We start from the raw sequence: 13,072 nt of genomic DNA, 5'->3' as shown, positions 1-13,072 counted from the left end.
ACTAAATAGGACAAATTGAAAATGTGGGAATAATTCAAGGATAAAATTCTATCCTCGATCCCCGAATACTCTGATGAGCTCATCCCGTCCCCTTATAAAGTGAGGGATAAAATTGGAAAGAAAAAAGCTGTTCAAAGGTTTTGACTCTCGATTATTGGCGGTTTCTCGTACTCACTATATAAAGGATTAAAGTCAAAGCTTTCCTTCATTTTCTTCTCTCTTCTCAAAATTAAAAAGTTTCATTTCCATTTCCATAATAATAGTAATTTTATTTTATTTTCCTTCCCGGTTCAGATCTGAAACTCTCGTTTATACAATCAAAGAGAGAGAGAAGAAATTGAAAAATGGCGACGGTGTCCCCTCTGGCGAAATACAAGCTTGTATTCCTAGGCGATCAATCTGTCGGCAAAACCAGCATTATCACCCGCTTCATGTACGATAAATTCGACACCACTTATCAGGTCAAATTTTCATTCATTTTTTTTTTAACTATTCGACGTTTTTTTTCTAATTAAGATTTTACCGTTTCTTAAATTCCTCTGTCGCTCGTAATTTAGTCCCGTATTTGGTTTATTATTTCTCTCCGTTAGATAATGATCGGGAGTATTAGTCACGGATTTAAATGTCGTCGTTTCTTCTGTTGTTGATCTCGACCGAAATGATCTTAGTTTAAAAAATGCTTGATTTTTAGGGTACAGGAAATTATGACCAATTTTGTAATTTGCAAGATAGCTTAACCAGATCTTGATTTTATTTTATTTTTTAAAATTTTGATTAATTTAGATTTTGAATCGGCAGTTTTTATGTATATTTTGCTTGAAGAAAAAGAAATTGCTCCTGATTCATTGATATAAATCAATTGCAGGCCACTATAGGGATTGATTTTTTGTCAAAAACAATGTATCTTGAAGATCGAACGGTTCGATTGCAGCTTTGGTACTATGTTTTCTTCCTCTACGCCCCTCTTTTCTGAACAATGTAGAATCTTGGATAACTCTGATCAGCGATTCATTTCGATAAATGCTGAATGAATACAAAGCATATTTCTTGCAAATTTGTTTTGGACTTCTTCTAAATTTAGATTTTAGTCAACAAACTAGTGCCAAATAGACCAAGTTTGGATGATTTTTTTCTTGATGCCCAGTTTGATCCGAATCACTATTTGTAAATAAACATTATTTGAATTTAATTATAAACATAAATTTTAAATATTTAAAACCAGTAAACTGAACTCTCGGGTCAGTCTCGCCTGATCAAGGTTGGGTAAAAATTTCAACAAAATTCTGGCCATAGCCCAGCTCGACCTATTATCTCTTCTCTGTTTGAGTTTTATCTTATAATTTCACAGGGATACTGCAGGGCAGGAGAGATTTAGGAGTCTTATTCCAAGTTATATCAGAGATTCTTCTGTTGCAGTAATTGCCTATGATGTAGCTAGTGAGTATCAGCTAGCCAAATACTTTATATCATACATGTACATGCATAGTTATTATGTTTTATTAATTGAACACTCTTTGATAACCATTATCATTTGTTTGGCGTACGCATTAACCTGAATTATTCGCATCCCTCACTTGGATTATCACTTTGCAGATAGACAATCATTTTTGAACACTTCAAAGTGGATTGAAGAAGTACGCACAGAACGAGGCACCGATGTCATTATTGTCCTTGTTGGGAACAAAACCGATCTGGTTGATAAAAGGTAAGTGATAAGTTGGAAAAATAATTGAACTTCTTGATTGGGTTTCCGTATTGCTGAATTTTAATTGCTTATTTGCTTGGGCTTATTCTAATTTAGGAAGTTTAAAATGTTATTTTTCTTTCGCACTTAAGAGGTGTAACATTTAGCATACAAGCACACGAGCAACATAGAAGATGTTTTTGACTAATTTGGCATGGCCAAGGAAATAACATTTCTTGATTATACTTCTTAAATACTTCTTTTTCTATCTAAAAATTTTCAAACAGCAACTTTAAACTAAAATTGTAGTGAATATCTTTTATTGTGTCGTTAATTTGCACAATTTGGTGACTAAACAGGCAGGTTTCTATAGAGGAAGGAGATAGCAAGGCTCGTGAACTTGGAGTCATGTTCATAGAAACCAGTGCAAAAGCAGGATTCAACATTAAGGTGGAAAATACAACAATTTGATAGTCATACAATGTTTTGTTAACTGAATTTTTATTTTACTTTATATATTTACATGTTCAACATTTAGGTCCGAATATATGATTCTCTAGATATATTAAAAGATTTAAAACTTAAGCATATTCATATCCTACACTCATATTGCAATAGCAGTGACATTACATATATGTATTGTTGATCTCCTACTTTTATGCTGTACCTTGCACATCATTTTTTTTCTTGTTTAATGTAGATGCAGTGGTAGTGTTTACTTTTTGCTCCTTTTGTTAACTTGCAGTTTGAAAATGAATAATGTAAAATTGCAGCCTCTGTTCCGCAAGATAGCTGCTGCCTTACCAGGAATGGGATCTCTTTCTTCAACAAAACAGGACGATATGGTTGATGTAAACCTGAAATCCAGTGGAAATTCTTATCAAAATCCAGATCAGAAAGGAGGTGGTTGTGCTTGTTAAAACAGATACTGTATTTACTACAAGCTTAGCTTAAGAGATAGGGAAAAAGAAAACTGAAGGCTAAAATAACAGAAAAGTTTCCGAACTTCCTTCGCGTTACTTAGGTAAGTCTCATTCACCAAATTAAGTTCATTTGGCATGAAAATTTTATTATATATGTTGGAGTCGGATTTTGGATAGAAGTTATGTTAATTCAACTTTGGTCCGGTTTGATTTTAGGCCCTGGTTTTCTTAGCTGGGTTAATGATCGGTTAGATAACTTCGTCAGTTGGCTGAAGGGGAGCAAGACCTGCAAGCAATGAATTAATAAGGTAAGGGGAATGCCGGAAATAGATTTTTGAGACATTCTCTGATACGTAAGTCAACTAAAATTTAAGAAAGGAAAGAGGGGCCAAAGAGGCAGGGTGTAAAAGTATTATGGAGAATTCTTTCCTGAAGTCTTGCGTTTTGTACAGGTATCCCAAGAATTTCGATCCTATTTGTGGCTCCCGACTTTCTTTTACCTTAATGTGCCCTGTGTGATCAACTTCTCTATGAACATGTTATTACTCTTTCTAATGAAGCGTTGTTTTTTCCAAATTTTGTTTTGGCATTCAACAATATCAAAAAGTTATTTTAGAATTTTATTTAATTTTATATTTTTACCCATTAAATTAATATTATTTTTCAAATCATCCTAAAATAGATGGAAAAGTTAGTTTCGGTTAACTTTGTTAACATGACATTCACGCTTATGTCATGTCAACAAAGTTAAACAGATGTTAAATTTTCTTTTCCTTTTAGAGTGATTTGACAAATTGTAAGTTGTTAAAAGAGAGAAAAATTTTCACCAAGAGAAAAAAGAGAAAATTTCCATTCCTTTTGCTCATGTTGGGTCTTTGATAAGATTGTTTGTAATTTTAGATCTAATTAATTATAAGTCATATGCGTTTTAATTAATAAGTTGGTATTTGGTACATTGTAAGTGTATCTTTTTATTTCATAAGCAGTTTTGAAAAATTGATGTGTCCTTTTAAAATATTTATTTTTAATATTTTATTATATTCTTATATGACACTTGTCAATCTCTTAATATTGTTTGTGAAGTCTAAAAATTTCATGTATACCAAATAATTTCCCTTAATTAATACCTAAAATGTGTTTGCTTAAGTGAGAAAATAGGAAGATGGAAAGATGGGTGAAAATTTTGAAGGCACCTAATAATAAAGAACAAAAGAGAAAATAAAATATAAAATATGATAATATATCATCTTAATACATAAAAGCAAATCATTTTAAAATAGAGTGATAAAATAGAGAATAAGATATGCAAATTAGTTCTAAAATATATATTATTTAAAAGTTTTATTAATTTTCTTATCTTTTTATCTTTACAAAGTAATTGATAGAAAAAATTACTTTTTTTCAAATTTTCTGTATTCTCTATCAAGACCTAGAGTAAAAAAAAATTGCTTTTCTAACTTTCTTTTCACTCTACCAAAATATATATATTTAATTTTCTGTTCACCCTACCAAGTAAAACATAAAAGTTACTTCATATGGTACAATAGTTTTGCTATAAGCATTTCAAAATTAGCTCATTTGCTGGCAGTTAACACTTACTTGGATATTCATAAATATGATTTTTACATATTGAGAAATGGTGAGTGAATTATGAATGAAGGATTATCAAAACATATGATTGACAGTAACTTTACTAGCATTTGGGCTTATATTATTATTGATATTGTTTGAATTATTAAATTAGAGAGTCTTTAATAATATATAGATTAAGTGACAAAAGTATTCATTGCCAAAACATATATTCGAATATTCACAATTTAACTCATTCTTATAAACAATTTTAGCTTCAAAATCAACATAAGAGTCATGAATTCTTGCTTTGTTTTCAGCAATTGGGAGAATCTTCTGCTTAAGATTTTCAGACAAATTGAGTAAATCTTGCATGGTTATTAACAAGCATGTCATCCTTCTAGATCTTTTCTATAAAGAGATGTCGGTGGTCTTCAAAAGTTAACTGGCGGCGAGTACTGGCGTCGCCGACCAGGCCACTGAGGGGAGGCAATTGGATTTGGATGAAACTTTGAATCTGGCGTTTAAAGTTTGAGCTTTTTTTCATAATTGATTTCGTGTTTTTGACTAAATGATCATCCCTGTATAAACACATCTAAATCTATACTATTTATACTATTACATGTACCAGCCAACCAAAAAAAAAAAATGGGGAAAGTGAAAATTTAATTATAATTTTTTATAAATTTAAATATAGATTTATTATATATTAATTTATAATTTCATTATTTTAAAGGGATTAAACACAGATTATTTCATTTTTATTAGTTTATAATTTCTTTATTTATAAAAAGACTGAATTGAATTTTTTTCATTTTAGAAAATCAAAGTATAATTTCATTATATATTAATTTATATTTTTCTATTTATAAAAGAACTAAATTGAGATTTTTTTTTAAGGACTAAGGCACTGTCTGCCCTTCAATTTGTCTCTAACTATATGTATATATGTATATAATAGGACATTCTAAGGATTTTATTAACATGATAACTTTAGAGAGATAAGAATTTTTCATGTATCTTTATATAATATTAAAATTAATATTAATATTTGTCACTCATTTAATCTTGTATTTAAAAATTAAAAAGATTTTGTTCTATTTTTAAATTTTTTAAATACAACTTAAAGATATATGATAGAATCTAATTACATTTGTGCATTTAAAAGAATTTACTGCCTATTTACCAAATAATTAATAATTTTAGTTATGAGAAAATCATCTAAGTTGTAGTTTTGATTCAACTACTATACTCGAGATATGATTTTTTTAACAATGAGATTAATTAACTCAAATAATTAATAATTTTAATTATTTTATATAATTTATTTATGCGAATTAAAAAACCTTTCTAAAACATAAAAAAATTGTCATGACAAATTATAATATATATTTTAGAAAAAAATCCACCTTAACATTTTAACTAAAATAATTATGTGAGTGGACTGTTTAGAGGAACCAAATTTATATCTAATACAATATTTTTTTAATTTGATTTTTAAAGAACATATGTTTTTTAATTAAAATTTAAAGTTTGACATTACAAAATAAAAACCTTAATTTAGATGGTAAAACATGTCTCTAGGAAGTTTAATTTTGTGGCGGGCAAGATTGTCAATATGGCTCCTGCTAATGTGGAGTGTGTTAAAGTGATGACAAATATCTCAACGAGTTTAAAGCCATTGATAAATATAATGTTAGTGGTGCTTTTGATATTGTAACTCTGAATTAAACTTTTATGAGTTTTTCTTCACAAAAAAAGTTAGAATTAATAAAAATAATTTTGGTCATTACAATCATTATGATATAATTAATTTAATTTTTAAAAAATATACTATCATAAATAATAGGAAGATATTGACATCATACATAGTACAAACTATGAATAAAACAATAAATTGTTAAACAAATGTCATTGTCTAGAAAAAAATCACAATAGAAGAGAATAACAAACTAGCAATAACTACAACAAAAAAGTTAAAAAACAAATTAGAAATATGTCACTTTAATTAATCTTCGAGAATTGCATCTTAGCTCGTTATTATTAAACTAAACTGACAATAAACTATGGTCTACTAATAAACCATTTGAAGAGCCCACATTGCATTAGATGCACAAATAGTTTAGTTTCAAATTACTTCTTCTCTTTGTCATATCAGAATTCAATCTCATGAATATCATTGAAATGCTCTATCATAATACAGATGAAAAATAAATCGTAATTATAAATAAATATGGATACAAATCATGCATAAACCACATCAATAATTGAGTCAAAAAATTTTAATTTCATAAATCGGTTGCATAAAAATAGAATCATATTTTTGGTGTTTATTTTTTCCTTTGAATAAACCCTAAAAAATATTTAAATCATTTTTATTAGATGAAGTTAGAGAGGTGATTGTATTCGGATGTGTATATTAAATCTTTTATATATTTAAAATGAAAAAAATAAAATTTTAAGATGATACTGATATAAATTACTCCATATTTGTATTATGCGTTATAAATTTTATATTTATATTATAATTTTATTCAAATCCATCCCAAACAAGTAAAGTGGGTATATGTTGAAGGACGCGGTATTGACTGTGATGAGTGGGAGTCTGCTGTGGTCTCCCACATTAAAGCAAAGCATGCCAATGCCAAACCCCAATTTTGATTCTTCCCCCACCACTTCGTTTATTTTAGTAAATTTCGTATGCAAATTATTCTATTATTGGATACTTTAGCCGAATAAGGAAAAACGAGGTTTTTATTTTTATTTTAAATATGATACTTTGTTATTTTTATTCAATATATCCAATTAAATATTCCTAAGCATTTACAATATTAATCTTATATTAGATTTTAATGGACAATTTTAACATTATTATATTAAAATAATAGTGAATAAATTTATTAGGTCAAAATTATTTTTATTTTTACTTTATTTTATCCATTATATCCGATTAACATTTATAATGTTTTAAGATATTCTTTTTAATTTCTAATTTACAAATTTAACATTATCTATATCTATATAATACATAAAATATATGTAGGAAGAATTATGAAAATATTTTATTTTTATATTTTACTTGTATTTATATTTTGAATTAATATTAAATTACTAAATAAAATGCAATTGTTTTTACTTGATTTCATTAGTGCCTCCATAACTCTCCATAGCATGCATGTAATTGAATTTTGAGGTTAGAATGAAGTTAAATTATTTTTTTTATATCAATATTTTCTTAGAATAAATAGAGTTTTGTATTTTAGAATATGTGAATAAAGTTTATGGCCTTATTTTGATATCTACACGTGCGCCCGCACACATTCTAATGTTTTCATCATTTAAACATTTCTCCCTTACAGTTTTATTTTTTAAAGAGCTAGATTTTGTGATTTTTAATTACATAGATGTCACTAGGGTTACATACGAAGTGATGTTTGTTATTAAAATATTTTAATATTTTAAATAAATGACTCTATTATTTGTATTTTTTAAGGTTCTTAGAATCACCTCTACAATTTTTGGGACTAAAGCATATCATTTCTTTCTTTTCTTCTTAATATTTTCATTTATAGATTTTATTCTAAAAATATATAATTTTTTAATGATGTGCTTAGAATTTAAGATTTAAGGTTCAAAGTCTAGAGTTTAGAGTTCAGTTAAAAATTACAAAAATAATGTATCAATGACATGAAAAAATATATTAACATAGCATTAAATAATTGGTAAGAGATACAAAATGATACGACGTCTCTATTTCACACAATATTTTCTTTAGATTGAATGGTTTGCTAGAAATAAAGATAGGATGAAAATGACTTTTGACACGAAGAAGAGAGAGAAAATAAAAAAAATTAATTTAAGTTTAATATATAATATGATGTGTACAAAAATGGCAGGTGGGATGCTTTGGTCGGCTCCACAAAGTTGATCAAAATATTTTAACAGTCTTAACTCAAATGAGCGGAACCGATTGATAGAAGTAGGGTTAAAATATCAATGTGAGAAATTATGTATAGTTTAAAGATTAAATTGCGAATAAAAACTAAAATTTTCATTCAAGCATCGAAATGGGCGGAGACAAACTTCAAAGCAAAAGTAAATAATGACCCAATAGTTCCCATGGCCCAGAGCCGCCACACAATTATTAAACGGTCAAGATCTACTTCACACGTGTCAGTATCAGATACATTTAGAGTGTTTCAACTTGCTGTCTCTTATCTTTTCCTCAAAAGTTCACAGTAAAAAACATAATATAAAATAGAATGACATGGCCCTTTCTCACTTGCTCTTTCGTAACCTTATCAAAATCTTACATTACCAAATTTAGAGAAAAAATCACACTTCACTTCCCCAGTCAAAAATGTCGATTCCCGCAGAAGCTTTTCGTATATCGTCGGAATATCCCGGCAACGGAGGACCCTCTCTCCAGCAACTTGATCCGATAGCCTTGGCCGCCGATTTACGTGTCCCACTCCAAAACCTCTCGACGGTGAAACGTAGAATGGATTCACTACAAGATTTCTTATGTCTATCGGTTAACACCAACACTTTGATCTCCAAAGATCAAATGGACCTCGTTTCCTCCGAAATCACCGACGCTGTACACCAAATCATCACCAACAGTGCCGCTCTTCTCTCTTGTGCCCGAAAAACTCATTGCCTGAATTCGAATCCGACTCCAGAACTGAAACCGGAGTTCGAAGATTCCGATAAAGGAGAATCCGACGTAATCGAGGTAGACGCCGTCGAATTGCTTTCGGAACATTTACATTTCTGCGAAATTTGCGGGAAAAGTTTCAAACGTGACGCGAATCTACGCATGCATATGAGGGCTCACGGAGATCAGTACAAAACTCCGGAAGCGTTGGCAAAGAAATCCGAGAACAATTCGGATGTGAAGACTCCGGGTCGAAAAACCCGGTTTTCGTGCCCGTACGAGGGGTGTAATAGGAACAAGAAACACCACAAGTTTAGGTCACTGAAATCGGTCATTTGTGTAAGGAATCATTTCAAGAGAAGCCATTGCCCGAAAATGTATCGTTGCAACAGGTGTCATAAGAAGAGTTTCTCGATTTTGGTGGATTTGAAGGTTCATTTGAAGAATTGTGGCGGCGGGGAAGAGATTAAGAAGTGGAAGTGTAGTTGTGGGAATGGGTTTTCTAGGAAAGATAAGCTTTTCCGACATATATCATTGTTTGAAGGGCATATGCCGGCGATGGTGGCAGAGGAGGATCAGAAGCTAAAAGGAATAGTCGTAATGGAGGAAGATGAACAAAAGAAAGCTTGTTTGGAAGATGGGTTATTTGATGATTTGCTTAATGGGTTTGATTCTCTTGAGAATTATTGTTTGCAAGATGTGTTGGAATCATGGTAGTTGGTATTGATTGATAAAAGCGTTATTTGAAAGTATTGTTTATTAAAATTATTTTGAATTATAAAGTATTTTGAATAAAATTAAATTTTTCTACTTCTATTTTGGGTTAAAAACAACTTTTGTAAAGAATTTTTTATTCAAAAATATTTTAAGAAATAATATTAAACTGACTTTCAGTATTAATTAATTTAAGTTTTGATTTAATCATGTTAATTTATTTTGTTCCATTTCAACTAAAATCATCTTGTATTAATGTTTATCAATCCGTATCATTGCTATAAGATTTTAATATTTAAATTAATTTTAATATTTTATTTTTATAATTACATTTAAAAGTAAATACTATATAGATTTTTTTATATAGAACGTAAGTAGAATTATTAGATGATAGTTTGTAGCACAACCCACAAATTTAAATTATTTAGATTTAGTTAACACAATCAAACTATATGTGTGTTATACTTAGTCGTAATATAAAAATATTCAAGCTCTTTTATAAGAGTAATATTTTCAAAACTATATTTTTACATAGAATGTAAATGTTGCAAGTAAAATTGATATCTCGAAATTTACAATAAATAATAACTGAAATATACCAATATAAATATTTAGTCGAATATACGAAAAAACCTGATAGTATAAAGTGAAGAATTGGAATAATATAGAAACCAATTATTCCAGTTTAGCGAGCTAGAACTGGGAAGTTGATATAGTTCAGCATACAATAATGGTTCGATGAAGAAGCGCGATTGAGGAAAAAAAAAAAGGGTTGCTCTAACAGCCATTCAAGCATAACGTCACATTAATCTTTGAACACTCAAAACAGGACGTGTTGAGATTAAGAGAAAAACAAGATCATGCCCTTTCTCCAGGTTTGTTCTTCGTCGATTCAATAAACCCTAAACTAGAAATCGTGGAATAAAACATGCCAAAAAGGAGAGTTACGATACGATACACAAAGTTATGCAACTTGGATCACTGACACCACCTCCTCGATGCTGTAGTTTTTTTTTATTTTTTTTTATTAAGGTTCCGCTCTACGGTACCATCCAGCTTCACCTTCACATCCCCATGATTGATTTTTGGATTGCAACCTTTCATGAAGGTATTCTCCTACTCCTAGAGCTATTATTATTCTTGTAGCCCAATCTAAAACCGGGTTTCAGTTCTGCAGTAGTTGCATATATATAGAGGTTAAACTATAAAAATAGTCACTTTAGTTTGACTCATATTACATTTTAGTCACTTATGTTTAAAATGTTACGTCTTGGTCACTTACATTATCTTTTTGTTACAAAGTGGTCACTCTACCATTAAACTTCGTTACCTCCCTAACGGTAGTCTTACTTGACAGTTCAAATGGGTTTTAAATGTCAACTTGGATGTTTAGTGAAGGGATGAAAATAGGTTTTTAATTAAATAAATTTAATTTGGACTGCCATATAGGACATTCAAGTTGACATTTAAAACCCATTGGACTGCCAAACACGAATATCGAAGCATTGTATAAACTATTTAAAATCTTCAAAAAAAGAAACATGAATATGAGATATAATCTTTCAAATATATATAAAAAAAATTGACTATATTAAGTTTTTAGTATTTTATTGTTTAACCATCAATTCAACTGAAAATCAAAAGTTAGACTGATTCAATTTCCAATCCGATCTATACCATTGGGCCTCCACAATCATGTCATCTTCACCTGCATGCCATATCATTCTCCTCCTCAGGGACAATGCAAGCTTTAGTTCCGTCATTGGAAATAAAGTTCATTGTGGCTACTGTGTCTCCATCTCAATAACACTAAATCTTGTAACATTATAGTACATTTATTGTATGAAAAGAAGAAGAAGAAAAGTATAGGTTTTGAGCCCCTCCATCGTTCAACTAGAGTGGCAATAAACTCTAGCATGTAAAGGAACTTTTTAATTCAAGTTATTGTATATAATTTGAGATGATTTAATGACCCGACATATAAATTTTCAAATTTCGGCAGCAATTAATCACTTCATTCATTTTTTATTACTACTTTTTAAAATAATTAATATTTAGTTATTTACAACCTAAACAATATTTAATACTAAGAAAATATAATAATAATTTTGAAAAAAAACCCTAATTCACTATGGTTATTTCAATGGAAGATATTGTTATTTTGTAATCTCAATAATATCATTTTGAAATTAAGAAATCTTTTAAAGAATTTAGAATGAAAATAGAGAAATAAGAGGTCTCATAAGAGGCAGCCGCATAGCCGGGTATAAAATGGAGAAATTTTCATTTAGGCCTCTTTAAAATTTTAAAAATTTAAATTAGTAAAGGTAAAATTGTACTTTGCCCCCAAATAATAAATTTTGATTTAATCCTTTAAACATTATAAATATATAAGTTATTCAAATGGTGAAATTGTCACCATTTGATTCATTTATCAAATAAAATCTCATTATATAATTATTTAATTACTAATTATATTTTACTTAATTTTCAAATAAATAATTATTTACTTAAATACAAAGTAATTAATTAATTATTTTACAATTATATATATTATTATTACATTTGTATATTATTATCACCTTACACTTGTCATATTCCAATTTATTTTCCTAATATAATAATATAATTTTAATAACCTTAACAATTATAAAATACATAAAAATCTAAAAGAAAATCTCATATTTTTGCCGCCTCATCTTATGCAAAATGGCTTAATTTTCATTTTGGTCCTTTTTATTTTCTTTTCATTCATAATTAAACTTTTACCCCTTATTCAATTTAGTCTTTTTTCCTATTTACTCTAAACTAAGCTAAATTCACTTAATTAAAACCTAATTAAACACACCACTAAACTCATAAATATTTCTAATAATTATTTACGAACCCATTTTGTTAAGACGGAAGCCCAATAATGTACTTTTCTGATGCCGGTAAATTTTAGGTCATTACAGAAGTTTTATTTTTTAGTATTATAAAAATATGCAATTTAATTTCGATCCACCTAAAAAAATTTCTACCTTCATTCCTGATAAGAGAAGAGATGAAATGAATCTAGAAGAACTGTGAATTCAATCGAACTTCAGCAACCATAGTATCGAGGTACATTATGCAATCTCGTACATTAAAGTTTTGATAAAAAATTTTAAATTAAAACTTATAGTTATACTTATATTTAAACATTTTATTGAGTTGGTATCATCCTTAATCTGAGTCATCAACTTAGTTATGAAATTATCAAACAATTTTCTTTTAAATTATAATTAATATTATTATAATGAATTTTTATCTTTTCATAATTTTATAACATCTTTAAATAAATGATAAACTACTAAAATAGTCACTTTTGTTTCCCTCAGGTTACATTTTAGTCACTTATGTTTGAAATGTTACATTTTAGTCACTAACATTAACGTGTTGTAACGTTTTAGTCACTGAGTCGTTAATTGTAGTTAACGATGTAATGGTAAGATAACGTGGCACGTTAAATCATCATTTCAAACAAAAATTTTAGGTTAAATTATA

The 13,072-nt window shown here is 28.6% G+C and overlaps 2 protein-coding genes across 4 annotated transcripts; both read left to right on the top strand.

Moving 5' to 3' along the window:
• Positions 1-16: 16 nt before the first annotated feature.
• On the top strand, positions 17-3,183 carry LOC108480030 (ras-related protein RABH1e-like). Of its 3 annotated transcripts, none has more exons than XM_053022144.1 (8): positions 17-137; positions 295-461; positions 866-936; positions 1,349-1,437; positions 1,594-1,705; positions 2,044-2,134; positions 2,458-2,708; positions 2,824-3,183. In XM_053022144.1, the coding sequence occupies exons 2-7, from the start codon at positions 345-347 to the stop codon at positions 2,602-2,604; spliced, it is 627 nt and encodes a 208-aa protein (XP_052878104.1). In that variant the 5' UTR covers positions 17-137; positions 295-344; the 3' UTR covers positions 2,605-2,708; positions 2,824-3,183. The 3 variants fall into 3 exon arrangements, with proteins under 3 accessions (XP_052878104.1, XP_052878103.1, XP_017638418.1); XM_053022143.1 differs by lacking the exon at positions 17-137 and having other exon boundaries at positions 174-461; positions 2,824-2,915; positions 3,060-3,183; XM_017782929.2 differs by lacking the exon at positions 17-137 and having other exon boundaries at positions 174-461.
• Positions 3,184-8,451: 5,268 nt separating this feature from the next.
• Positions 8,452-9,647, top strand: LOC108477759 (protein SENSITIVE TO PROTON RHIZOTOXICITY 1-like). Its single transcript, XM_017780257.2, has one exon. It carries the CDS (start codon positions 8,537-8,539, stop codon positions 9,548-9,550), a length of 1,014 nt encoding a protein of 337 aa, XP_017635746.1. The 5' UTR covers positions 8,452-8,536; the 3' UTR covers positions 9,551-9,647.
• The last annotated feature ends 3,425 nt before the right edge of the window (positions 9,648-13,072 follow it).

The sequence above is a fragment of the Gossypium arboreum genome, chromosome 11, assembly GCF_025698485.1.
Source record: "Gossypium arboreum isolate Shixiya-1 chromosome 11, ASM2569848v2, whole genome shotgun sequence".
Taxonomy (NCBI): Eukaryota; Viridiplantae; Streptophyta; class Magnoliopsida; order Malvales; family Malvaceae; genus Gossypium; species Gossypium arboreum.
The sequence above is the reverse complement of the archived record's forward strand: the minus strand, read 5'-3'. Positions and strand labels throughout refer to the sequence as shown.

Bases quoted from the DNA above. Each gene is read 5' to 3' on its own strand.
- LOC108480030 (XM_053022144.1), top strand. From the start codon at position 345: ATGGCGACGGTGTCCCCTCTGGCGAAATACAAGCTTGTATTCCTAGGC. The intron at 462-865 runs GTCAAATTTTCA...AATCAATTGCAG, and splicing joins AATTCGACACCACTTATCAG to GCCACTATAGGGATTGATTT. The intron at 2,135-2,457 runs GTGGAAAATACA...GTAAAATTGCAG, and splicing joins AAGCAGGATTCAACATTAAG to CCTCTGTTCCGCAAGATAGC.
- LOC108477759 (XM_017780257.2), top strand. From the start codon at position 8,537: ATGTCGATTCCCGCAGAAGCTTTTCGTATATCGTCGGAATATCCCGGC.